The 27504-nt window shown below is 36.6% G+C and overlaps 1 protein-coding gene across 1 annotated transcript in view; it reads left to right on the top strand.

The window, feature by feature from the left end:
- The window catches only part of Tnpo3 (transportin 3), an 87953-nt gene that overhangs the window by 16783 nt on the left and 43666 nt on the right, over window positions 1–27504 (top strand). The window contains exons 2-5 of the mRNA XM_026392774.2: window positions 11961–12161; window positions 13262–13335; window positions 15578–15734; window positions 26422–26565. Of these exons, the coding sequence (XP_026248559.2) occupies window positions 11961–12161; window positions 13262–13335; window positions 15578–15734; window positions 26422–26565 (576 nt within the window). The remainder of the gene's footprint in view (window positions 1–11960; window positions 12162–13261; window positions 13336–15577; window positions 15735–26421; window positions 26566–27504) is intronic.

Raw genomic sequence — 27504 nt, forward strand, 5'->3', positions numbered from 1 at the left:
ATACACATGTACAGTTGTAAATTTCCTTCTTAGTGTAACTTTTGCTGCACCCCATAGGTTTTGGTACACTGTGTTTTCATTTGTTTTAAGGTATTTCCTTTCCTTTGGCCTCTTGATTGTTGAAGAATGTGTTGTTTAATTTCCACATATTTATAAAGTTTCTGGTTTTTCTTCTGTTCATTTAATTGTAACTAGAAAAGATGCTTTGTATGGTTTCAGGCTTTAAATTTATTAGGACTTTTTTTGTGGCATAATATACACTCTATCTTGTAGAAGTTTCAGTCTTTTTGAGAACTGGTGTGTAGATGGTCCCTGACAAATAATGGAATATTTGACTTGTGATTTATTGTCTTTTCCATGGTGTGAAAGTGCAACCATTCTATTTTTAATTTTCAGTGCAGTTTTTAATAAATTATATATTTGATACAAATATTTGATATAAAATAGGCCTTGTCTTAGATGATTTTGTCTTACTGTAACCTAAAATAAGTATTCTGGGCATTTAAGGTATAGTAGACTAAGTATGATATTTGGAATGTTATGTGTATTAAACACATTTTCTTTTTCTTTTTTTTAAAGAGAGAGAGAGAGAGAGAGAATTTTTTAATATATATTTTTTAGTTTTTGGCAGACACAACATCTTTGTTTGTATGTGGTGCTGAGGATTGAACCCGGGCCGCATGCATGCCAGGCGAGCGCGCTACCGCTTGAGCCACATCCCCAGCCCTATTAAACACATTTTCAACCCATGATCTTTTCAACTTATGAAGGGTTATGTGGACATAATTCCATCATAAATTGAGTAGCGTTTGTATGTCTTCTTTCCTTCACTGGGTCCAGACTGCAGGCTTGGAGTATTTATCAGAATTCCTCTTCCTTGGCAGTCAGAATTCCAATTTTCAATTCAATTTCATATTCCAGGTTTTTTTTTTTTTTTTTGGGGGGGGGTTTGAACCCAAAGATGCTTAACCACTGAGGCATATTCCTATGCCCAGCCCTTTTTATTTTTTATTTTCTGACAAGATCTCCTAAGTTGCTTGGGGCCTAAGTTACTGAGGTTGGGCTTGAACTTGCCATCTTCCTGCCTCAGCCTTCTAAGCTGCTGGAATTACAGGTGTGCACCACAACACTTGGCCATATTCCAGTTTCCTGAAATCATTTTTCCCAGTCTGTTGAAACGTCCCAGAGTTCTTCAGCATCTCAGACTCTTGTCTTCCACTTTCAAATTGGATACCTTGAGGGAAAAAGTGGAGCCAAATACTAGACTGAATTCTATTCCATTCTCTCTGGGATCTGTGGCCCCATGTACTAGCTAATTTGGTGTCTACAGAAAGGGTCTTTTTTGGTACCTAATTAACATTTTCTGGTTGTTTTTGGCTGGAGAATTGGAGAAATACCAGATATCCTTTTATAATCAAAGTTGAAATGTCTGGCAAACACAATAGGAGAGATGACTTTTAGGTCATTTAGGGAGCATATGAGGCACAAAACTAACTGCTGTGTGTTATTAAAAAGTTTCACTGCTTTTTCTAAAAAAAGTTTACAGAATTTTTTTTAATTGATAAATATATTGGGGAAATAGAAGGATTGCTGTGCATCACAAATGGTTAATTGAGACCAGTGGTCATGTATTTAAAGTGAAATCACACTAACATAAGGAACTCCTGGAAAACAATATGGAAAAACTATAGTCATGTAAAAGATTGATAAAACGTATCAGAAAATTCACATAAAAGGAAATACAAATGTATTTTCAAAAAATTTAAAAAGATCCTCAGTTTCACTCAAAATAAAATAGAAATTTAAAACCACACTGAAATACTATTTTTTGCTAGTTAGACACAAGTACAGAAGTTTGATAGTGCATTCTGTTGATAAGACTATGGGGATACAGGAATGATGGGAGTATAATGTGATAAAGCTTTTTGGCAATAGTTATAAAAATTACAAAATAAATATACTTTTGCAGCAATACCACTCAGAAAGAATCTTGCAACGAGATTTGTATCACTTTTTTCTCTTGCTGAATGCTTGAAGCGTGTTTTCCATTTTGTATGAGACAAACAGTTATGGGGTATCAGGAAAGCTCTTGTTTCTTGATAGTAAAGAATGAGCTCTCTTGACTTCTTTTTGTTATTTAGTGTTTTGATATAAAAGAATGTAAGTGCAGTGGGGCACAGTGTAGCACATGTGTAATCCTGGCTACTCATCAGGCTGAGGCAGGAGGATTACAAATTTAAGGCCAGCTTCCACAACTTAGTGAGACCCTGTCTCTCATGGTGAAAAATTGAAAGGGTTCAAATGTAGCTCAGTGGTAGTGCACCCTTGGGTTCAGCCCCCAATACTGGAGGGGAAAAAAGAACACAATTGCTCCTGTGCATCTAGCCTAGTCTACCAGATGGGGTTAGGATGGAAAAGGCTAGGCAAAGCTGTAGCTGCTCGTTCCTCTGGAAGCCTGAGATTGGTGGTCAGGATGGGGTCTGGCATTGGCTTTGCTTGGACTGCCTGCCAGAAGCTGTTCTTGGACATGGAACCCAGATAGAGACAGTAGAAGTTATGGGTGGCATAAGCAGGTCTCTGTAAGAGGTGGCTGCCATGCTCATGGGACTGGCGGAGACTTCCCTAGCCCTTCAAAGGCTGTAATCATAGAGGAGGTTGGGGGCTAGGTCACAAAGCCTCTTTGTAGAGGAGATCATTGGATGTTCTGCTACCAAGACATGCACAGGGTATATTACTATATATTTTTAAAAATATGTATCTTGGGGCAGCGGTTGTGGCTCAGCGGTAGGTAGAGCACTCGCCTGGCATGTGCGAGACCCTGGGTTCGATCCTCAACACCACATAAAAATAAATAAACAAAATAAAGGTAGTGTGTACAACTAAAAAATAAATATTAAAAATATGTATCTTGGAGATTTTTCCATATTAAAAGTCCATTTTTAAAAAAAGACAGTTCTAAGCTGAGTGTGGTGACACACTCCTGTAATCCCAGTGATTTGAGAGGCTGAGGCAAAAAGATTGCAAGTTTGAGGCCAGCCTGGCAATTTAGCAAGTTCCTGTCTCAAAGTAAAAAAGGATTGGAGATGTAGCTCAGTATAAAATGTCCCTGGGTTCCATCTCTGGTGCTAAGAAAGTAAGAAAATAAATACAAAAGACATTAAAAAAATATATTTGCTGGGCACAGTGGCTTATACCTGTAATCCCAGTGACTCAGGAGGCTGAGGCAGGAGAGTCTCAAGTTCAAGATCAGCTTCAATAACTTAGCAACTTACTGAGAACCCCTCAAAAATAAAATGAGGTGAGGATGTAGCTCAGTGGTAAAGAGCTTCTGGACTCTGGGTTTTATCGTCAGATATATATACATACACACACACACACATACATACATACATATATATAATATATATGTGTGTGTGTGTGTGTGTGTGTGTGTGTGTGTGTGTGTGTGTATATCTCCCCTTAAGCATACTAGTAGAGCATTTGCTCAGTATGCTTGAGGCCCTAGGTTTAATCCCCAGAACCTCACCCACAAAAGAGAGGGTGGGAAGAAAAGAAAACAGGTGTGCACACTGTGCTGAGGTCAAAATTAAATGTCTCCTTTGTAATTCTACTCCTCTTATTTACCAATTCACAACCCTACCTATAAGTTTACCAGTTTGCTCAAGGTAAATAGTTTTAGGATTGAACCCAGGGGCACTTAGCTCTACTGAGCCACATCCCTACTCTTTTTATGATTATTATTTTTTGAGTTGGGGTTTCACAAAGTTGCTGAGGCTGGCCTTGAACTTGTGATCCTCCTGTCTCAGCTTCCAGAGTCACTAGGATTACAGGCTTGTGCCAAAGTGCATAACAGTGAAATGTCAACTTTTAAGAAGATAGAAATGTTTAAGTCAGAAATACAGATAACAGTCTGTTGCAGTGGCATACCTATTTGATCCTATCAATTTAGGAGACTGAGATAGGAGGATCTCAAGTTCAGGGTCAGCCTGGGCAATTTATTAGTAAGACCCTATCTCAAAACAAAACAAAAAGTATATATGTATGTATATATGTATGTATATACGTACGTACTGGGGATTGAACTCAGGGTGCTTTACCAGTGAGCCACATCTCTATCCCTTTTTAAATTTTATTTTTGAGACATGGTATTGATAAGTCTCAAAGACTGACCTTGAATTTGTGATGTTCCTGTCAGCCTCTCAGCTAGCTGAGATTATAGGTGTGCACACTGTGCTGAGGTCAAAATTAAATTTTAGTAAAGGTCCAAGGATATAGCTCAGAGGCAGAATACTCTTTGGTTCAGTCCCCAGTACTGGGGAGCAGGAGGCAGAGTTCATTGTGGGTTGAGGGTATAGCTGAGTGTAACTTAAGCTTCCAAATAGCTGGAATTACAGGCATGTGCCACCATGCCTGGCCCACAATGAACTTTTTACAGGGGTTCTGAAGTAATAGCTTAACAGATTTAACTTGGGATAAAGACTTCATACTAGTTTAATTTAAATAGGCAATATATAGGGTTTGGCTTTATTGTTATTTTGTTTTTTTTAAACACAAATGCAGAAAACTGTACAGTACAGATGTATAGTTTGGTGAATTAGTATATGTGAATTAGTATATAGCCACAACAGGTCAAGAAATAGCACTTTACTGACCTTTCCTGAGGTCTTCCTTGTGCCCTATTTGACTTCTTTCTTCTCCCTAAAGGTAACTGTTGTTTTTTGTTTTCCTTCCTTCCTTTCCAAGGGATTGAGCCCAGGGGTGCTTAACTACTTCGACACATCCCCAGCCCTTTTTATTTTGAGGTGGCGTCTTGCTAAATTGCTTAGGACCTCACCTAAATTGCTGAGGCTGGCTCTGAACCTCTCAATCCTCCTGTCTCTGCTTCCAGAGCTGCTAGGATTAGAGGCATGCACTTCTGCGTTTAGCCTACTCTTCTTTTATAGTAATGTTTTCTTTCAATGTCTTTACAGTTTTATCAGCAGGTGGACATTCCCACACTTTATGGTAGAGTCTTGCTGTTTTTATTACTACTTTAAATATACCTTTGTCTGTAGATTCTCTTTGTAAGATTGTTTATGTTGAGGAAGCTGGTTCATTTGACCTGGAGTTTCCTGGTCTGGATTTTGCCGGTTGCATACGAATTATGTAAGATCATTCTATTCTATAAGTTGGTCATTTATATCCGTGGGTTTTTGCATCTGAGAATTCTATCAACTGCAGAATGAAAATATTTGGAAAGAAATATTGTGTCTATACTGAACATGTATTGACTTTTTTCATATCATTATTTCCTAAACAATTCAGAACAGCAAGCAACTGTTTTTTTATATACCCTTATTCATTCATTCATTCATTTTTATGTGGTGTTGAAGATTGAACCCATTGCTTCATATGTGTGAGGCAAGTGCTCTGCCACTTGCCTAGCCCCAAGTACAGCTGCTGTTTACATAGCATTTATACTGTGTTATGTATTGCAAATAATCTATTGATGATTTATGTCACTTATAAATTTATGGGTAGATATGTCTGTTATATACAAGTCTATACTATTTTGTATCAGAGACTTGAACATCTGCAGGTTTTGGTATCTGATAGGTTCCTGGATCCAATTCCCCAAGGATACTAAAGGACATCTGTATATTGGCAGCTGGATCCAGAGGCTTGATGAGAGACAGTCATGTTTGATCTTATCATTTTCATCAAGATCTTATCATTTTCATCATCTGGTTATCTCTTCTGATTACCTTTTTTGAAACAATCCCAAAACTTAGTGACTTAAAACCATTTTATCCCATAAGTTTGTAGGTCAGGAATTTGATCAGAGTTCAGTAGATTGTGATTATGCGACTTGAGGCATCCATTTGGTGGTTGGCCTGGTCTGGAGGTTCTAAGACAGTTTCATACACATGCCTGACACTGTGATTGGAATTCTACAGAATGCTGAGCCCAGTTGATCCTCACTTTCCATGTAGTCTTTTATTTATTTTTTATTTTTAGTTTTTAATTTTTGATACCTTGGATTGAACTCAGGGGCACTGCACTCAACCATGGAAACATATCCCCAGTCTCATTTTGTATTTTGTTGAGAGACAGGGTCTCACTGAGTTTCTTAGTGCCTCACCTTTGCTGAGGCTGGCTTTGAACTTGTGATCCTCTTATCTTAGCCGCCTCCCGAGCCACTGGGATTACAGGCATGCGCCACTGTACCCAGCAGCTCCATGTGTCTTTACGGCCTTTCCACATTTTCTCTGAGTGGGGCACTACTGAATTCTTTTTTTTTTTTTTTTTAAAGAGAGAGAGAGAGAGAGAGGGGGAATTTTTTAATATTTATTTTTTATTTTTTCGGTGGACACAACATCTTTATTTTTTTTATTTTTATGTGGTGCTGAGGATCGAACCCAGCGATCCGTGTATGCCAGGCCACAGCTTGAGCCACATCCCCAGCCCACTACTGAATTCTTAATGGCAGTTCTCTCCTTAGAGTATAAAGTGAAGGATTCTAAGGCAGACGTCCTAAAGCTGCTTCTGATCTAACTTAAGAAGTCCCAGAATGTTGCTTCAGCCATTGTTTGTGGGTTGCAAAACAGTGACAGTGTATTCTAAATATGTCTTTTTCTTTTTTACTTATTTTTCTAGACTACTTGTATAAAGTATTCCTTGTCTACTAGTAGGTTACTAAAATTATGGTTTATATAAGAAAACCAAAATAATGCTAGATTTTCCCATTGTAAGATACTGAGTTTATACCTAAATATAATGGTCACCATGTCTCTCCATGTGATAACTTAAATCCCTTGCTGAAGCAAGGCCAGTGTCGCCAAAGTACTTTTGAAATGACTCTAAGTAGGTAGCTTTCTTGCTATCTAGTAGGACAAAATGTATCATAGGCTCATTCTTGCCTGCTTTCTTCTTCAGACCTTAATCTTCTATTTCTTCAAGAAGGAATGGTTTCTTATAGTGGGAAATTGAATTTAAAGACATGAGCACTAGGGATGCAGTTGTTACTAGGTGGGATAGTATATTTAGGGCTTTCAGTGAATATAGCTAAGGAATTATATATATTATATATATGAAATTAAAATTATATATAAATTATATAGGTGTGTACATGCATATGTGTACATGTATATATAGGCATGAGTAAATATTATGCATATAGAAAATATTTATTTAAAGATAAAATACCCTATATAGTCATTCAGATATCCCCCTCCTTTTTGGTGGGGAGTGCTAGGGATTGAACTAGGGTCTCATACCTGCTAAATTTGTGTTCTACCACTCAGCCATACCCCAAGTCCTCCATAAATATTTTTGATTCAAATTCAGCATTACATGGTTTTTATCTGAAAAGTCCTTCTGTATTACATCTGTATATTTCTCTTCCATTGTAAAAATCTAGATTCTCAAGGACACAGAAGGTGGTAGAAATGGAATATCCCATAATTATTCAGTTACTTTATGCCATTAGAATTCAGTGCCTTGATGCCTCAGATTAACCATACTAGTACTACCACCACCACCACCATCACCATTGTTTGTTTATTTTTGGTACTGAATATTGAACCTAAAGTGCTTAAGCACTGAGATACATCTCCAGCCCCTTTTATTTTTTATTTTGACACAGGGTTTCATTAAGTTGCTTAGAGCCTTGCTAATTGCCAAGAGTGGCCTTGAACTTGTGGTCCTCTTGCCTCAGCCTCCTGAGACACTGGGATTGTGGGTGTGTGCCACTGTGCCCAGCAGTTAAATTAATTTTTGCATCTACCCTCCTTTTCCCTTCATTCTCTTTTTTTAAAAATTTTAAAAATATTTTTTAGTTATACATGGGCACAATATCTTTATTTTGCTTATTTATTTTTATGTGATTCTGAGGATTGAACCCAGTGCCTCACATGTGAGAGGCAAGTGCTCTACCACTGAGCCACAACCCCAACCCACTCCCCTCATTCTCTTAAAAAAAAAAAAAATCTTGTGTATTACAATGTACATCATAGTGGAATTCTTTACCATATTTGTACTTGTACAAAGCATGGTTTGATCAATCTAATTCCCCAGTACCTTCCTTTTTCCCTCGTTATTTAATAGTTATACTATGAACTGTCAGGGTACCCAAACAGTATATCCCTCCTCTCCCCTCCCCTCTTCTCCCCTGCTGTCTCCTCTCCTCCCCTTCCCTTCCTTTCCTTTCCTTTCTTCCTTCTTTCCTTCCTTCCTTCTATCCTTCCTTCCTCCCTCCCTCCCTCCCCCTCTTTAGGAGATTGAACCCAGCACTGCTAGGCAAACACTCTACCACTGAACTACATCCCTGGTCCCACCCGCTTCTCTTTGTTTTGAGTCTTCATTTACTTTTTAGTTGTTCTTTACACTACATGTGTAGACTTTATAATCAGTTCTTATGTTGAAGACAAACTCTTTGTAGTTGTTTTGGTTGTCTGAAGCTATTTTAGAAGATTGTTTCAGGACTCAAGATAATAATCTCTGAATTTTTCTATGTAAGAGTTTGTGGCTTTTCTAAAATTTTGACTAAACATTTTTCTTAGTATCATCAGTACATTCTTCCATTTTCATTTTTCTGGTATGTGCTTTACCACTGAGCTATATTCCCAGCCCTTTTTATTTTTTTATTTTGAAACAAGATCTTGCTTTGAACTTGGGATCCTCCTGACTCAGCCTCCCAAGTAGCTGGGATTACAGGCATGGTAGTACCACTACACCCCTAACCTTTTTGTTCTCTCTGTGGTTAAAGATAACTTTGTTTTTTAACTTATCTGATGCGTTTGGTCACACTTATAAAATTCCTTCTAATTTAGTCTTTATGTCTGAAGTGATTTTTTTTTCTTTAATTTCTCATCTTTTCCATGAGTCTTTTATCTCATTTCTGAAAATCTCCTTTCCAATTGTGCTATTTTATATTTCATATCATTTTCTTTTTTTTTTAAAGAGGGGGGAGAGAGAGAGAGAAATAGAGAGAATTTTTTTTTAATATTTATTTTTTAGTTCTCGGCGGACACAACATCTTTGTTGGTATGTGGTGCTGAGGATCGAACCCGGGCCGCACGCATGCATGCCAGGCGAGCGCGCTACCGCTTGAGCCACATCCCCAGCCCTCATATCATTTTCTTAGTGTCTTTTAGCTCATTTTGAAAAAGTAACATAGTTTTTAAAATCTGTTTTTCTGGTCTTCATTTCTTGTAGGAGTTGTTTTCTGCTCATTTTTCTTTTTTGTCTCCAAAGCTGTATATGTCATTTGACCTTAGTTGTTTATTTTTTTGTGAAATTAGTTTTTCTGAACATGTAGAAGTAGTCTTGGTTAAATATAATATTTCCAACTTCTTAGGGCTTCCTTTTCTGTTATTTTTAGTGTGGTAGTTAACAAACATGGAAACTTGATTTCTGAGATTTCCTTTGTCCCCTTTGTTTTTCTTCCTTTGTCTCATACTTCTATATAAATTTGATTCTCTTTATAGTAATTTCTCCTTGGTTTGGGCCACTTTCCTGACTTCTTCAGTTTGTAAGTTTTAGATAGAGACTAAACTGTTTATTCCCTTCTTTTTTTTGGGGGGGGGTTGAACTCAGGGACATTCAACCACTGAGCTATATCTTCAGTTCTATTTTATATTTTGTTTAGAGTCAGGGTCTCACTGAGTTGCTTAGTGCCTCATGGTTGCTGAGGCTGGCTTTGAACTGCGATTCTCCTGCCTCAGCCTCCCAAGCGGCTGGGATTACAGACATGCATCACTGTGCCTAGCAGTTCATTCCCTTTTAAATCTTTTGTAGGTCTCTTCCATTCATGAATCTACCATTGGATCTGGCATTTTCAACTGCAGTGCTCAAATTGGTTCTCTGTTACTTCTCAGTGAATACCTGTTGGCTCTTTTGCATCCATCACATACTCTGTTGTTTGTCTCTGCTTCTGCTTTAACTGAAATTGAAACCACAGAGGTCTTACAGATATCACTGGCTGGTTCCCATCCACTTAAATTTTGGAGATGACTAGACAGCACTTAGTTTTGCTGTAAATGTTCTTTCTTTCTAATTTGCTCTGTTTGAGGATATTTGTAGAGATTCCAGAGCTTCATAGAATCTTTTTGCTATTTAAAAAATGAGTTTAAGCAAAATAAATATATTTTGATGGCATATTAAATCATAGATGTGCTTGGGTTACTAGTTAGATAATGAATGACTAAAAATATTGTGGCTGGAAAAATTTTTACCCAAGGAAGGGTAATTGGTGTTAATAATGATATATCAATGCATTTAAATATTTGTTGAATATATGTTCTAAGGGATGAAAAGTTCTCCCAAATTATTAAAACAACTATGTCTTGAAGGAAACTAATACTTCATGTTTACTCTCCACCAGTGTATGTGATTAAAAGCTAAATTTTATGTTAGTAAACCTACAATTGTGGAATTCAGGGGCTGTTTTAACTCACTTTAGGAATTTGCACTGCCTATTTATTCTGCCTGTTTCAGATTTTGACTTGCTGCTTATCTCTCTTTGGAAAGATCTTAAAGAAATTGTGTTAACTTGTGAAGGGCTCCATCTTCATAAGAAATTAACTAAAAAGGCATATGATCTTCACAGTTGGCTCTTTTCTTATGTTGAGATTGAAAGTTTTTTCAGTCTATATTGTCATTTGGTTTTAGCCCTCTCCTATGAAAAGGCATTTGGTGTTGAATTGGATTAGAATTTATTAGTTGGCTGTTAGTTGCCTTCTGTGCTTCATGATTTATTTCCTAAAATTATCTCTTTTTCTAAATATTTATTTTTAAGTTATAGGTGGAAATAATATCTTCATTTTATTTTTTTATGTGGTGGTAAGGATCTAACTCAGTTCCTCACATATGCCAGGCGAGCACTCTAAGCCACAACCCCAACCCCTAAAGTTATCTTTAAAATAAGACTCTTTTTTTATTTGTGAGTAGTACCAAATTCTTTGCTTTTGTTCTTTATATTCTATAGATAAGCTTATTTTATTCTGTGAGATAGTTATTGAGCAGCATATTTAACATTTTGCCAAATAAAGCATGTGAAATATGTACTTGGACCAGTATTTTTTTTCTGCTATTTTTTTCAGGCACTAAAGGTTGAAATGTAGGTGTACTGAGACCAATAGTAAATATATTTCCTTGTTTATAGATATACTAACAAATAGCTTCCAGACTCAATTTTCAGAGTGAGCAAAACTTATTTCTTTATGTGGGAAAATAGAAGAGGCAGCCAAACTATAGGTAGGGTTAGAAGTTACATTGTGACATTTTAGTAGAGACTTTGGGGACATTTTTCAAATGATTCTCATCAGCAAGATTATATCTGCTGGGCTGGGGTTATAGCTCAGTTGTAGAGAGCTTGCCTAGTACATGTGAGGCACTTGGGTGCCATCCTCAGCACTGCGTAAAAATAAAATAAAATAAAGGTATTGTGTCCATCTACAACAACAACAACAAAAAATTAAAAAAAAGGTCAAATAGAAAAAAAAAAGATTATATCTGCTGGTTCAGTTAATAGAGGTTTTAGAAAATTTTTGTTGAATAGGGCCTACAATTGAAATATTGGCTGAATTAGTGGGTGATTTAGCTTGTCAGATTTTTCTTTGAGTATACTTTTGTCTAAATATATTTATATATGTATTGAAGTATGACATTAAAATTATTTAGAATTTTTTTTTTTTTTTGCGGGAGAGGGGTGTGGGAGGGGCGGAGAGGTGGATACTGGGATCTTAACCCAGGGGCAATTTACCGTTGAGTTACATCCTCAGCCTTTTTTTTCCTTTTTTTTTTTTTTTTGAGACAGGGTCTCATTAAATTGCTTAGGGCCTTGCTAAGTTGCTGAGGCTGACCTTGAACTGGTGATCCTCCTCTTTAGCCTTCCCAGCCACTGGGATTACAGGCATGCACAATCATACCTGGCAGAAAATTAATTTTCTTTAAGGTATCTTTGTTTGATTTACTTTCAGGTTCATGCCTGGGAGATTTCTGATCAGTTGTTACAGATCCGACAGGATGTGGAATCATGCTATTTTGCTGCACAGACCATGAAGATGAAGATTCAGACCTCATTTTATGAGCTCCCTACAGACTCTCATGCCTCCTTAAGGGACTCATTGCTAACCCATATCCAGAACTTGAAAGATTTATCACCTGTCATTGTAACGCAGGTAAATCCTGTGATTCTCATTAGGGAAATTTGTAAAGCCATTTGGATTTGTCAAGTTTATTTTGATTATCATTGTTGAGCTGTGTGAGGTAATGTTAAATTTATTATAGGGGGTCTTGGTACAGTCTTATAAAAATGACAGTTTTAATCTTTTGCATTAATCTTATAGTTCATTGGGTTTCAAACTGTTTTAAATACTAGAAGTGGGGAAGGAGAATGTATGTTCACAGACATTCGTGTGCTACGTGCTGTTTAAAAATTTGCAGATGATTAAAAAAAAACAACTCTGTACTATGCTGGGTCTGAGATCTACAGGGTTATTACCTTTTTAAAAGATCCTTTCTGGGCTGGTTGGCTAGTAAAAGTCTCTCATGAATAAAATGAGCATTTGGTCTTCCCCCCGTCCTTTAAACAGGGAAATATATTAGAAAGAAAAACTGAAAGCTTCTGTAAATACATGCTCCCAAGTTTTCTCTGCCTGGTGTAAAAGGAGATTTTTTGCCTAAGGCCTCAAGATGAGAAATGGAAAGAGAAGGGAAATGGCAATCTATTACTTGAGGACTCAGTCAAATGTCTGACTTTTGTCAGTAGCTTTGGCCTTTTGGGAAAGTGTAATTTATTTGTCTATGAAGTTCTGTGGTATTGTCAAATAAAAGTAAGTATTAATATATTGTAAGGAAAAAAATCTATAGCTTATATTTTTTACTTTTATTGTTTTTGTGTAGTCTTATTTTTAATTTTAAACTTTATTTATTATGGTGCTGGGGATTTAATCCAGAACCACATGTTTGGCAAGCATTGTACCTCAGAGCCACAACTCCAGCTCATGTTATTAACTTTTAAAGGCTAATTTCAGGAATTTTCAGCTAGGCTGGAGAAGCAAATATACTTACACACACACACACACACATACATATATGCATATATATTATATACATATGTGTGTATGTGTGTGTTTTTTTTTTTTTTTTTGTTTGGGATGGGGAAGAAGGAAGGTGTCAGTCTTGTTATATTGTCTGGAAGAAAAAATTCAGTCATTGTTTTCCAGTTAACATTAATGGTAACCCTGTTTCTATTTGTTGTTTTTAATCTCTTCTTTAGCTGGCTTTAGCAATAGCAGATCTGGCTCTACAGATGCCTTCTTGGAAGGGTTGTGTACAAACATTGGTGGAAAAGTAAGTAATTGGTATTGACAGCATATTAGCATTAGGAATTATTAAGCTGCACAGAGAAATTTGTTACTAGTAGGTAGAAATTTGATTATTTCCCTGAATTGTTACCATAGTTATATATTATTAATCTTTGTTAAATTGAAGAAAGTCATTTAAAATTTAATTACTACAGAAATAGATCATGTGGGATATAAAAGACCCTCATAATTTATATACATACTCTTTCTCTTTTTCTCCTTGAATCCACTGTAGCACATTCTTTCATTGCATTGTGGATTACTCCCAGTAATGGACTTATTAGCAGATTTGTAAAAGTAGTTCAGTATTTGTAGATTGTATTAAATTGAAGGTTGCTTTGAATATATATTGTTACTAATTGAGGTTTGTTTCATGTCTGTCAAGAGAGGCCATATTATTTTTAGACATGGAGCCTACTACTTTGTTTTTTTTGTTTTGTTTTGTTTTTTTTTGTTTTTTTTTTTTGGTACCAGGGATTGAACTCAGGGGTGCTTGAGCCACATCCCCAACCCTTTTTATTTTGTGAGACAGGGTCTTGCTAAGTTGCTTAGGGCCTCACTAAGCCTACTATTTTGGATAAAACATTTCCTTATGTGCCCTGTCAGGATAATCTTTTTTTGGCAAGGATCAAACCTATTCCTTGCACATGCTAGGCAATCACTCTTTACACTGAGCTATATCCCCAGACACAATCTTGATATTTTCTTGCATATGATTAGGGAATTATTGATGAACAAAGCGTATAACCTTTTTTACCTTCAAAGAGAGTGCATCATGAAAGCGCTTACATGGATAATTTATTTTTTTAGGAAATTTTTTATAATGTGAAATAACATATGCTCCTTGAAAAAATTTATAGCAGTATAGAAATTTTCAAAGCACAAATAAATCCTGTCCTTTATCCTGTCCTGTGTTTTATATAACCACAGTTAATGATTTATCATATAGCCCTTGGCATTTTAAAACAAATAAGTATGTATATATTTTAATATGGTCCTGTGTATTTGCTCAGCCATATTTAATATGTTTCATATGCTTTATTTGCTTAATACATGTGATCATCTTTTCATAAATGTATATCACTTTCTTTGTTAATTGCTGAGTATGTTCTATTGTATGATTGTTAGTAATCCTTTTTATTTTATCTAATTTTGAAGGACATTTGTATCCCCCTTTTTTGCAATTATAAATATGCTGTAGTACACATCTTTACATATTTATCTTTGCCCGTGTATGTGAAGATTTTTGTGAAACATAAATCACCAAAAGTGAATATGGAGAGTCAAAGATTATACAGCTTGAATTTTTTTAAATCTTTTTTTAATTGGTTGTTCACAACATTACAAAGCTCTTGTCATATCATATTTCATACATTAGCTTGAAGTGGGTTATGAACTCCCAATTTTTACCCCAAATGCAGATTGCAGAATCATGTCGGTTACACATCCACAATTTTACATAATGCCCTATTAGTAACTGTTGTATTCTGCTACCTTTCCTATCCCCTACTATCCCCCCTCCCCTTCCCTCACATCTTCTCTCTCTACCCCATCTACCGTAATTCATTTCTCTCCTTGTTTATTTTCCCATTTCCCTCACAACCTCTTATATGTAATTTTGTATAGCAATGAGGGTCTCCCTTCATTTCCATGCAATTTCCCTTTTCTCTCCCTTTCCCTCCCATCTCATGTCTCTGTTTAATGTTAATCTTTTCTTCCTGCTCTTCCTCCCTGCTCTGTTCATAGTTGCTCTCATTATATCAAAGAAGACATTGGTATTTGTTTTTTAGGGATTGGCTAGCTTCACTAAGCATAATCTGCTCTAGTGCCATCCATTTCCCTGCAAATTCCATGATTTTGTCATTTTTTTAGTGCTGTGTAATACTCCATGAAATTTTTTTTAAATATTTTTTTTTTTAGTTTTTTTTTTTTTTGGTGGACACAATATCTTTATTTTTATGTGGTGCTGAGGATCGAACCCATGGCCTCACTCACGCCAGGCGAGCGCACTACCATTTGAGCCTCATCCCCAACTGTACAGCTTGAAATTTTGATTGCAAGGTCTTTCTAGATAATTTCCAAAAGATTGTATCTTTTCTTTTTCCCTTAACAGTAACAGGAGTGCTGCTTTTCTTGTATGGTATGTTCTGATGGCTGTTATCTTTTGTGATTATATATATTCTGTCTTTCAATAGCTTGTGATAAATCTTCCCCCTGTTCTTTTCCAGATATAGCAATGATGTAACTTCTCTGCCATTTTTGCTGGAGATTCTTACGGTGTTACCTGAAGAAGTACATAGTCGTTCTTTACGAATTGGAGCTAACAGACGCACAGAAATTATAGAAGATTTGGCCTTCTACTCCAGTACAGTAGTATCTCTGTTGGTGAGTAAGTTTGGAATACCCAATTGCTGCTGAGGGACAGAAAACTGTAGTGACTGTAGTGGTTATTTTGGGATCCAATTGTACTTATTTATTTATTTTGAAATTTTTTTTTCTTTTGAAAATTTGGCAGTAATAGTACTTTGGCATTTATATAATACTTTCCAATTACAAAATACTTTCAGAAACCATACTTCTTGTAGGACATGACGGTGCATACCTATAATCCTAGTGACTAGGTGGCTGGGGCTGGAAGATTTCAAGTTCGAGGCCAGCTTCAGCAATTTAGTGAGTCTGAGCAACTTAGCTAGACCTTTTCTCAGCATAAAAAAAATTAAGAAGGACTGGGTATGAGGCTCAGTGGTTGTTTCCCTGGGTTCAATCCCTAGTATCAAAACAAACAAACAAACAAACAAAAAGAAACTACCTTTTGAGTTTATACATAATCCTGTGAGGATGATGATTCTGTGAATGAGAATTAACTTCAGAGTAATGCAATTGTTAATCAGAATTTGAACTCAGGCCTTCTGATTATGTATCCCACATTCTGTAAGCTATGGGAGCTTCTGAGAAGGGACCATGCTTGGAAGTATTTATAAACTTACTTTACTAAGGAAAAGTTTCTCTGATAAAGACAAATTGAAATTTTGATAAGAAGGTAATAGAAGACTTTACTTGATCTTTGAACAATGTTAAATGTGATTAGTTCCTTGTGATCACTTAGAATGTAAATGCTTTAGACCAGAGGTGGGTAAATTTATGTTTCATGGGCTGACTGCCTATTTTTGCAAATACTGGAACACAGCTGGGACCATTTAGTTACATATTGTCAATGTCCATTTTGTTGGTGTCTATCAGTAGAATTGAGCAGTTTTCAGAAACCTTATGGCCTGCAAAGTCTTAAAATATTTACTCTTTGGTCTTTTAGTGAACATATCTACTGGTTCCTAAATTAGATGGTATTAAATCCGTTATCTAGTTCATATTTCATTTTTAGGTCTTTCAGATCTCGTTTGATTTTTCTCAATGATGTGGTTATAGGAGATATTTTTCAGGGATTTGTTTCAGTGCTTCTACAACATTATAGATCTTTTTGTTTGAAAAAACAATTTTGTTAAAAATTATGGTCAGGTTGATGTTAAAAATTTGTTGTGAAATTATTCTTTTAAGCTAAACATGTTTAATTTTCAATTGGCCACTTATTTTAAATAGTATTGTAGAAAATTAGGAAATATAGATAAGGCAATTACATTCAAATAATTTGGAGATCATAGCCTTTTTTTTAACTTTAAAAAATTTGTGCTAATTGGTTATACATGACAGTAGGCCTTCATTTATATTTATTTATTTGTTTGTTTTGTGAACCCAGAGCTTCATGCATATTCAGCCATATTTAGACAAGTGCTCTACCATTGAGCTGTTACCCTCAGCCTCCACACCCTTCCCCCCTTTTTAAAACTGTGGTCCTAGGCTGTTTCCCAGGTTGTTCCTAAACTCCTGTTCAAGGTATTCTTCTGTCTCCTTAGCCTCCCAAGGTATGCCACTGTGCCAACAACTATTAACCCTTTAAAACGTATCGTCTATGAACATTTATATAGATTTTCCCCCCTTTGGTGGTACTAGGGATTGAACTCAGTGCCTTGTGCATGCGAGGCAAACAATCTACCAACTATACCCCAGCCCTTGTATAGATTTTTTTTTTTTAAATCCCAAATGAGATTGTGTTCTACCTGCTCTTCTGTAACCCTTTTTTTTTAGTCATTTAGATTCATCTTTACATTTCAGTAAATTCTCATCATCTAATATGTTTCAGACCATGTTCAGATTTCCTCAGTTGATTCTAAAATTTTTTTTTTAAAGGGGGAGAGAGAGAGAGAGAGAGAGAGAGAGAGAGAGAGAGAGAGAGAGAGAGAATTTTTTAATATTTATTTTCTAGTTTTCGGCGGACACAACATCTTTGTATGTGGTACTGAGGATCGAACCCGAGCCACACGCATTCCAGGCGAGCGCACTACCGCTTGAGCCACATCCCCAGCCCCTAAAATTTTTTTTACAGTGAAGATTTTGCAAATCAGTGTCTGGTTTAGAAACATTTCTTCTTCACAAGACAGTCAATTCTGTGTTTTTCAAAATAACATTTGTGGAAAAAATTGAACCAGCTTTTTTTTTCTTATAGCATATCTTACCTTCTGCATTTTATGATTGCTTTGTTTGTTTAATTTAGCTTTTTTTTCTATTACCTATTTCCTCTAATTGAAAGTTACATCTAAAGCATCTCTTCTCAATAGGGTTTCCTCAAAATAATTAAGTCCTAATACCCTGAGGAATCCATTGTGTGTAGTGAGTTTTCTACTCTTCATTAATAATGGTACTAACCATATACCACACTTAGAACAATTGAGAAAATAGTCACTCTGATCTTTTTTTTTTTTTTTTAGGGTTTAATTCTTTCCCAGGATACTAGTTGAGAAAACTGAGAAGGTGTAATGGGTTAGTTTAAGAAAGAATAGTTTTGTCCAGAATACATCATAGGTACTTCATGTTGTATCTTATTGACCACTAGATCAGGATGATGAAGGTCTGATTCTTCCACTTATAAAGTTTGCTTTTCCATCCCAGTGTGGTGGCTCAGGTTTATAATTCCAGTGATTCCAGAGGCTGAAGCAGGAGGATTTCAAGTTCAAAGCCAGCCTAAACAACTTGATGAGGCCCTAAGCAACTTACTGAGAACCTGTGTCAAAAACAAAAAGGGCTGGGGACGTGGCTCAGTGGTAAAACACCTCTGGGTTCAGTCCCCAGTACCAAAAAAAAAGTTTGCTTTTCCCATTGAAATATGATTGTAGCTTCTTAGAATGTCTAGATTTTTATCAGCCTTTTATGTTTTAAATTTCTGTTGGTGAACTTTACTAAATAATTTCATTATGGTTTGCAAAATGATGTTTTACTAATTTTTTTATTCCTTCTACTCGTATATAAGTTGGCTTTCTTGTGAATTCCTACTAGAGAGATAGAATAAATCTTAATTTTAAAGTTTCCCACTTACAAAGTAAGAATTTGTTTTAAAACTGCCTTAGCTGTTACTTTTTTTTTTTCCTGGACTTTTGTTGGGATGGGGTAGAATACTGGGATTGAATGCCAAAGTTCTCTACCACTGAGCTGCATCCCCAGCTCTTTTATATTTTTATTTAATTTAAAAAATTTACATATTTATTTTTCTTGTTTATGCCTTTGGGGCTTAAACTTTGTCCATAGACTCAATTTTCCTTGACCTCACAAGTGGCACCTGGGTCTATAACAAGCTAGCCCCAGGGCCTTGTTCCCACTCCTTCCAAGTCTCCAGGGTTCTTTGTGGCTCTGCCCCTGTGCTGAGGATTGAACTCCCAGCCTTGCTTTGTGCATGCTGGGCAGGGGCTATCCTCTGAACTAAGCTTATCCTTTCCTGCAGCCATGCTTTCTGGTTTTGGTTCTCTGCCATACTGTTTGGCCTTGGCTCCTCCTGTGACCCACCTTTCAGGCTTGATCTTCATTCCCCAGCCATGACTCTTGATGTGGCCATGTGGAAGCAAGGAATCCTTTCCGCCAGCAAAATGGTACCTTGGGTACTTGGTTCTTGTCCCACCCCGAGGACTTATCCTGCCCCAGCTACCCCATCCAAGAGGACTAGTTAGCTACCATTACCCTCTAGCAGGTCCCCTTCTCCGTGTGATCCCTTTCCAAAACCCAGTGACATCCCTGCTAAAGGAAAGTGGGATGTTCTCCTAGGCATCCCAACAGGGAGTTAATTGTTTTTATTTTTGAGACAGAGTTTCTCTAAGTTGCTGAGTCTGGCCTTGAAATTATAATTCTCCTGCCTTTGTCTCCCAAGTTGCTGGGATTACAGGTGTGTGTCACCATACCCAAGTTGGCTTTCTTTTTGAAGTATTGCGGACTTATGGACTGTTGTTGATTTGAACCGTAATACTTAATATAAAGACTTATCATTATTAGTTATAGTGGAGGGTTTACAGTAAAGAGGAATCCTCTAGTAAGAAGTAAAGTGAATCCTAAAGGATATAGAAATATAATATAGCCCTAGGGCTGTGATAGAGCTTCCAGATAAGTAGAATCACCCTCCACTTCCCAAGGTTAAGGTCCAGACCTTCTTGGAGATGCCATGTGGTTTAAAAGTCACTGGTGCTATATGCTGCTGGAAATCTGTTCTTTAGAATTTTCTGGAAATCTAAGAAAGTTTTTCAGGTATTTTTCTTTTTGTTTTCCTTCTTTTTCTTTTTTTTGGTATGGTGTTGGGGATCAAATCCAGGACCTCACATACGCTAGGCACGCTCTCTACCACTGAGCAACATCCCACCCCTGTTTTCAGGTTTCTCATCAGATAGTTTTGCTATCTTGTTGGAAGCACTCTGCTACAAAACTATCTTGAGTGTGGGAATATCATGGGAAGCCCCTAGCCATTGTGCCCTGAGAACACTGGAAAAACTTGAGAGCTACAGGAATCTGTCTAGTGCTGGAAAAGTTGTTCATTACTCTGGATCCAGAAGAGCTGTGTTATAAAACCATTGGTGAAGCCAGTATGTGGCACATGCCTGTAATACCAGCTACTCAGAAGGAGACAGGAGGATCACAAGTTCAAGGCTATTCTGGACAACCTTAGCAAGATCCTGTCTCAAGAAAATAAGAAGAGCTGGGGATGTAACTCAGTTTAAAGTAGCCCTGTTTCAAGTCCCAGTACCAATGAAACAAAAGAAAAAAAACAAAATACATTGGTGAGGATAGAGGAGAACCCTGGAGGAAGATTTTGACCAATGTACTGCAAAAACTAGGTCCCAGAGAAGCTAGAGGTCTCATGCTGAAGAAACTGTATTGTGCAGAAGGTTATACATTTGGACCAGAAGCAAAACACTGTTTTCTTCCTGGATTGTCTCTCCATGTCCTCTACTAACAAAACTTTAGTGCTGACACAGGAAAAATATGTAAAGGTACAGCTGTATTTTCATAGAGCAGTCTAATAAGGTAAGTTGGAAGGCAATAAATTATAACTGGCCTAGTCTTCCCCTGTTTGACTAACTGTATACACCTTTTTGCACACATTTAATTTCCTGTAGATTGACACATATAGTGATTAGAAAAGGTGCAAATCTGCTACATTGTTCATTTTATATAGCTGTTCATAGGCCATGATTGATGTCTGTGGTTTCTTCTTCAACTTACTTTGTCTTTCTCATGCCTTGGCTAAAACCTCAGCTGGTTGGAATTCTTCACCTGCTGAAGTAACCCAGATCTTCATTCCCAAAGGATCTGAGCCCTCAAGTTATCCTGCTTTGTTGTTTTATATTAACCTTTGCTGTTGGGCATGGAAATACTCGATGAATCCCTAGGAATTCCCTGGATTCCAGTTTGAGTCTTTCTTGTTTCAATTATGTAGAAGCAACCCAATTTCTCTTTAGTAGCTGAATATAGTCGGTTCAACCCATAGATTACCACCTTTTTTCCTTGTGGCTTTAATGCCATAGGAAGCCCATATTATTTCCTTGGTAGTCTTATCTTCCAATATATTGGAATCATTTTTGGGTTTCCTGGTGGAAGCATTCCTTTCTTGGGCACTAAGATCTCAGTGTTCAGAATTGTTGTTGTACTTCCTTTGTTCTGATGTGAATTCATTGATCAGATACAATGCTTTGAGAGAAACCATGACTGCTAGATAAGACATTCTGTGGGACTGTGGATGAAAAGTGCTGACAGAAGCTTTTTTTTAGGAAGGGAAGGCAAATTCATATCCAGAATATGAGTCCATTTGTGTAAGGACTAATCTCTATTTCTTCCTGGATAGAAGTTCCATGTAATCAGTCTGGTGCTCATGGGGGATGGTGCCATACTGGTCTCTGTCCTGTCAGCTGGTTAAATACTCAGTGATAGTGTTATCCAGTTCAGCCTTGGTAATTGGAAGTTCATGTTGGTCCCATGCCTGGCTTCTATCCCTGCCACTGGGGCTACTTTTTGTTAATGAGTCCATTGAGCAAGCCCTTTATCAGCTGGAGAAGAGACTGATATCTGTAGAGTTTATTATTTTGTCCATCTTATTATTGAGAGATTCCTCTATAGTAGATGGATACCTTTTGGTAGATATTCACATAAGAAAGAAATATCTCTGCAATCTGTGCCAAGAGAGGTCCATCCATGTCTTTTCCTCAGACTTACTTGTTGCTAACCTTCAATCCTGTTTCTTCCAAATCCCCGACATCTAACCAAACCATTGACAATTGTCCATGAGTAAGTATAAATCCATATTTCTGACTGTCTTTCACTCCAGACATGGTAGATAACCAAGTATTATATTTGAAGTTCTACTAGGAGGATTTTTCTTCACCATTGCTCTTACTAAAGCCCCAGAATGAGCCTCTAATGTTATAGCAGTTCACCTTCAGGTAATACCATGTTGTATGGATGCACCAGTAAAAGCTGACTTGAGTCATTTTCTTCTTCAGGTATCTCTTCTTAAGTAACACCTTAGGAGTCCATAGGCATGAATCAAGAGGCAAAAATCAATAAAAGAAGAGTTGGTCTTAAAGGAATCCATGCACCTTACCTTTACTTTCTAAGATTTTACTGAACTCAGTCTTTCATGTGCCATTTTCATTTGATGACTGATTATCTCCAGCTATGTGGGTAGGTAGTTGGGACAATACCCAGTTCATGATAGGAAGCTTAGATCACCTAATGTCTCATGATTAGATGTTTAGTTTTTACCAAAGCCCAGCAACAGACAGAAACTGCTTCTTAAAAGAATTGTGACCTGCAAAAGAAGACATACCTTTGTTTCTGAATCCTAGGTATTTGTACTGGTTTCTTATTGGGGCTTCCCAGAAGCTTCATATACATATTAATTCCAGAATTTGTTTGAAGTATGCATATGGCAATGAATTTGGCTCTATCTGGTGTTAGGTAGTCTGTCCTCCCTTGGTCTAATACCCTTAGAAGCCACTCCCACACATACTCCCCCTAGGTTTCTTCAAAGATGCATATTAGCTGTTTTATAATTCTCTTGGAATGTGAATTTTTCTTTTATAGGTATCTGTCCCCTGGAACTTGCTGAGGTTTTACCCTAGTTATGGGTCTAGTGGCAATAGGAATGTTAGGGTCAGATCTTAAGGAGAATGGGCATCTATTGTCAAGACACTGGCTCAGGTGATGCTATCAGACTGAGGAGGGTTAGTCTCTACAGATAATAGAGTAGGCTTTTTCTGCCTGAAGGAGAGACTCAATGACTTAGGAGTTTGAAATTATCAGTTTCTATTGAGTCCAACCATATGTCTCCATTTCAAGTTTCAGAATCTTGTTCTTTACCAATCATTTTCCTATCCTTGACATGAGGGATTTGGTGAGACAGAATTCAGCTGTTGTTTGTGATACAGTAAGCCACACAACTAAATTTTGTAGATGAGTTTCAGTGATATCAGCCCTGTAGCTACAAGAAAACTGCTTTTTAGAGCCATCATGGAAGCTTCTCAGACTGTGAGTTGAGCTGTGATTTAATGAACCTGACCTTGTCATTTTTTTTTTTTTGTAAGCATTCTAGATTCTTAAAAGAATCTAGCCACATCATAGTCCTTTATATCAACATTACTGCCACAGTGGTGAACTGTCCAGCCACTTGGACTCCCAAGGGCACATGCTTCACTTGGTACTTCGTCATATTCGACCTTGGTTAATTGTGATGTGGTCTGAAAAACATATTGCTCTTGGTTATCATATTCTGTCATGTAGCTTTTCATATTATAAAAACCCAGAGCATGAATTGCCCAAAGTGGCAATTCAATAAAACTTTTCTCATTCAGTTACTCCCATATTCTCCTTTAATAGTTATATTTCATCCTGTTTCTTGTTAGTACTGTATTTTTATGATTTATGTGACCCATTTCTAAGCAGAGTGTTAACTTTTTTTTCTCTTTTCCTTCCTTTTTTTTTTTTCTTTTTCCAAAGATGGGGTCTCGCCTAGTTGCTCAAGCTGGCCCAGAACTCCTGGGTCAAGTGATCCTTCTGCCAGAGCTTAGTCAGTAGTTAGGATTACAGGCACATCCCACCATACCTGGCAGTATTTAAGGTTTTCATATTACTCTTCTTGCTCTTACTGCTGAACTAAGCCTAGCCTCTAATATTTTTCTTTCTCTATTCTCTATTTTGTTAATCCAAGATATCAATTCTTATTTACCCCTGCTATATTTTTATTGATGAATTGTTCTGGACTCTGTGTGGCACTTGTCTTGCAGCTTTTGAGGCCTCATTTTCTTTCTTTCTTTCTTTCTTTCTTTTTTTTTTTGGTAGTGCTGGGGATTGAACCCAGGGCTTTGTGCATGTGAGGCAAGGACTCTACCAACTGAGCTGTATCCCCAGCCCCAGGCCTCATTTTAAAAGACAATGTTTAGTAACATAGTACTCAAGAAAGTGAAAACCTCTTAGTTGGTATGTGTATTTAATTTAATTAGCAGAATTTCTTTCTTTATAAAGCAAATAGTCTTACATATAGGCTTTTCCCTCCCCCTCAGAATTCATGTACAGCAAGCCTTCCGTTTCTAAATAGGGGTGCCTTATTAAAACCCAAAGTCATTCAGGAAGCATAAAGGCGTAGCAATTGTGTAATGAGTTTATATCCAGGGCTTCAAAGATTCAAAAGGAAGAGACTGTGTATTGCTATATATAAGTGCTAAAAGAGGAATCTCTCAGTGCCTCCAATTCATGTTAAGGAAATTTATTTACTCATATTGTTTCTACTTTCAGCCTTTTGAATCATATTAAAATAAGTTCCTAGTATAGGAATTCTTTTCAGGTGTATTCATTAGTTTACTGAAATATGTTAGTATTTTAATCCTTTCTAAAAACCTTAAGGCATTTTAGTGTCCCAAGTCTGCATTAATTTAATTTTTAAAAATAAGCAAACTGTGCTTAAAGCTAGCAAAATAATATTTTAAAGGATGATGGATGATTCTTTTTCCCTGTGCTCTTTTAATATTTCCTGGCACTCTTTGGTAATATACTATTTACTATCATTATATACTAGTATATAATAATATTCTGTGCAAGGTCATTGATGTACTCTTACATTTAAATGTCTTTGAAATGTAGGAAGTCCTGGATTAGTAATAGGATATTCTGTACATACAAGCAAATAGAGAAATTTGGGAGGTAGCAAGAGTGTTGAAGTTAAAATCATAGGCTTTGAAACTAGACTTCTTAACTTTGAGTCCTGTCTATGCTGTATCATATTGAGCAAGTTACTTACCTCCTCTGCTTCAGTTTTCTTATCTATATAATTAGGATATAGTATCTATTTCACTTTGTGGGGATTGAGTTAATAATACTTGTAAAGCGAATTTCTTTCTTTACAAAGCAAATAGTCTTACCCCTCAGTAAACATTAGTTATGATGGTCACCCTTTTTAGTATAATGTTCCTCTTCCCCTAAAATGTAACGGCCAGGAAGAGGCAGAAAAATAGAAGGAACCAAGTATATTCATATACTTGTACATCCTTTCTTTCTGTCTTCTTAGTAGAAAAGTTTGGTTTAAATTTTTTTTTAGTTCTTCAGATCTAAATATCTTAGGTAGTATTATGTGGAAAGGAACGTGGTGTATAGTCATATCTAAACCCATCACTTCTCTTCATCTTTGCATGCAACCTAGCACTTCTTTGGAGGACAGTGATAAAAACAGTCATCTCTGGTGTACCTTGTGAGATAGATAAAGCTCTGAATCTGGAGGATTTTCCTGTATAGTTTATATCTGCAGTGTAAATATGAATACCAGAATTTTATTCTTCAGATTGTGGTTGCCATAAACTTACTTGAATCATCTCTCTCTCTCTCTCTCTCTCTCTCTCTCTCTCTCTCTCTCTCTCTCCTTTTAATTCAAACTAATTTAGAAGCATGTAATCATTATTGCCCAATAATGCATACAGGGCTATTTGGAAGTACATGCACCAGAATTGAGGTCTGGTTTGATAGCGTGTTATGGGATTCTACTGTCCCATAGCAAGGAAAGGACACAGTGCCCTTGCCTTGTGCCTTCGGAACCCCACTGCAGTTTTGTTGTTTCAACTTACTGCTGGCCAAAGCTTTCTTGAAACATTCTTCATCTAAAGTTGCATTACACTTTACTTTGGTAAAAATATATACCCCAAGAATGGGTTTCTAAGAAAAAAAACAGTGGTAAGTTTTGGTCTGACTTCTGTTGCATATGTTTTACATATAGTAGTGTCACTTTCTGTGGAGTGACATATTTATTAGAATATTCAGGTGCTGAAGCATTGGCTTTTCATGTAGGAATATACAGTGGTATGCCTCGTTCATTTGTTCTATGAAAGTTGGGTATGTAGATAGCTAAATGTTACTTTAAAAACAATTATTTATAAAACTACATTAATGGAGAAGTGGGAACTTAGAAACTTACTAAGTTATTTTTGAAAGAGCTCTGTTTTTAAAATATGTCTGTGATCTCTCTGTATCTCAATTTCCCATTGAGAAACAGGAGGCAATAGTACCTTCCTTTAGAATTTTAACGGGGAATAAATGGCTTAGTGGTGTTAAGAACTGTGGTACACACAACGTACTTTCAACTGTTAGCATTATTATTGTCCTCATCATTGTCCTTTTAAGGTGATCAACATTATTTCTTTTAACTTTTTTCCCCCCTTCTATTCAGATGACTTGTGTAGAAAAAGCAGGAACAGATGAAAAAATGCTTATGAAGGTCTTTCGCTGTTTGGGAAGTTGGTTTAACTTGGGAGTTTTGGACAGTAACTTCATGGCTAACAATAAGTTACTAGCCCTTCTTTTTGAGGTTTTGGTAAGTAAGAGCTTTGCTTATCATAGTATTCCTAACACATTTACTTTTTTTTTTTAATATTTATTTTTTAGTTTTAGGTGGACACAATATTTTTATGTGATGCTGAGGATCGAACCCAGTGCCTCATGCATGCCAGGCGAGCGTGCTACCCTTGAGCCACATCCCCAGCCCCTACCACTTTTACTTTTAATAATCTGGGACATAATAGTGTTTTCAAATTTCTCAACAGTGACTGGAATGTATATTTTAGGAAAGTGGCAGTGTCCTTTCCTTGCTATCAAGTACCAAATTGAAGGTATCACTTTTAACTCAGAATTTAGGGTTGAATAAAGTAAAATAGCATATTTTTAATAATGGTCACAGTGTCTTTGACATTACCATGACATAATTACTTGTATATCAAATATTTTGGAAAAAAACATGAGAGGACCTAAAAAATCATCATTAGTTTTGCATCCAGAGATGATTATAGATCAGAGTATTATCTTGAGATAGTTTAGTTTTAAAAGTTCCTAGGGTGGAAGAAAGGGGCATGGGAATGGAAAAGACAGTAGACTGAATTAGACATAACTTTCCTATGTTCACATATGAAAACACGACCAGTGTAACTCTACACTATGTACAACCACAAAAAATGGGAAGTTATACTCCATGCATATATGATATGTCAAAATACAGTCTACTGTCATGTATAACGAAAAAGAACAAATTAAAAAAAACAAGTTTCTAAATATAAACCAGGCATGGTGGCCCACATCTTAATCCTGGCTACTCAGGAAACTAAGGCAGGAGTGGTCACAATTTCAAGGCAAACTTGAGCAACTGAATGAAGCCTTGTCTCAAAATAAAATAAAAGAAAAAACAAAAACTAAGCAAAAAACCCACATAAGTTTGATTACCTATGAATGGAGGAAAGTCTCAAGTATATACACTTCAGTC

The sequence above is a fragment of the Urocitellus parryii genome, chromosome 3 (assembly GCF_045843805.1).
Source record: "Urocitellus parryii isolate mUroPar1 chromosome 3, mUroPar1.hap1, whole genome shotgun sequence".
Lineage (NCBI taxonomy): Eukaryota > Metazoa > Chordata > Mammalia > Rodentia > Sciuridae > Urocitellus > Urocitellus parryii.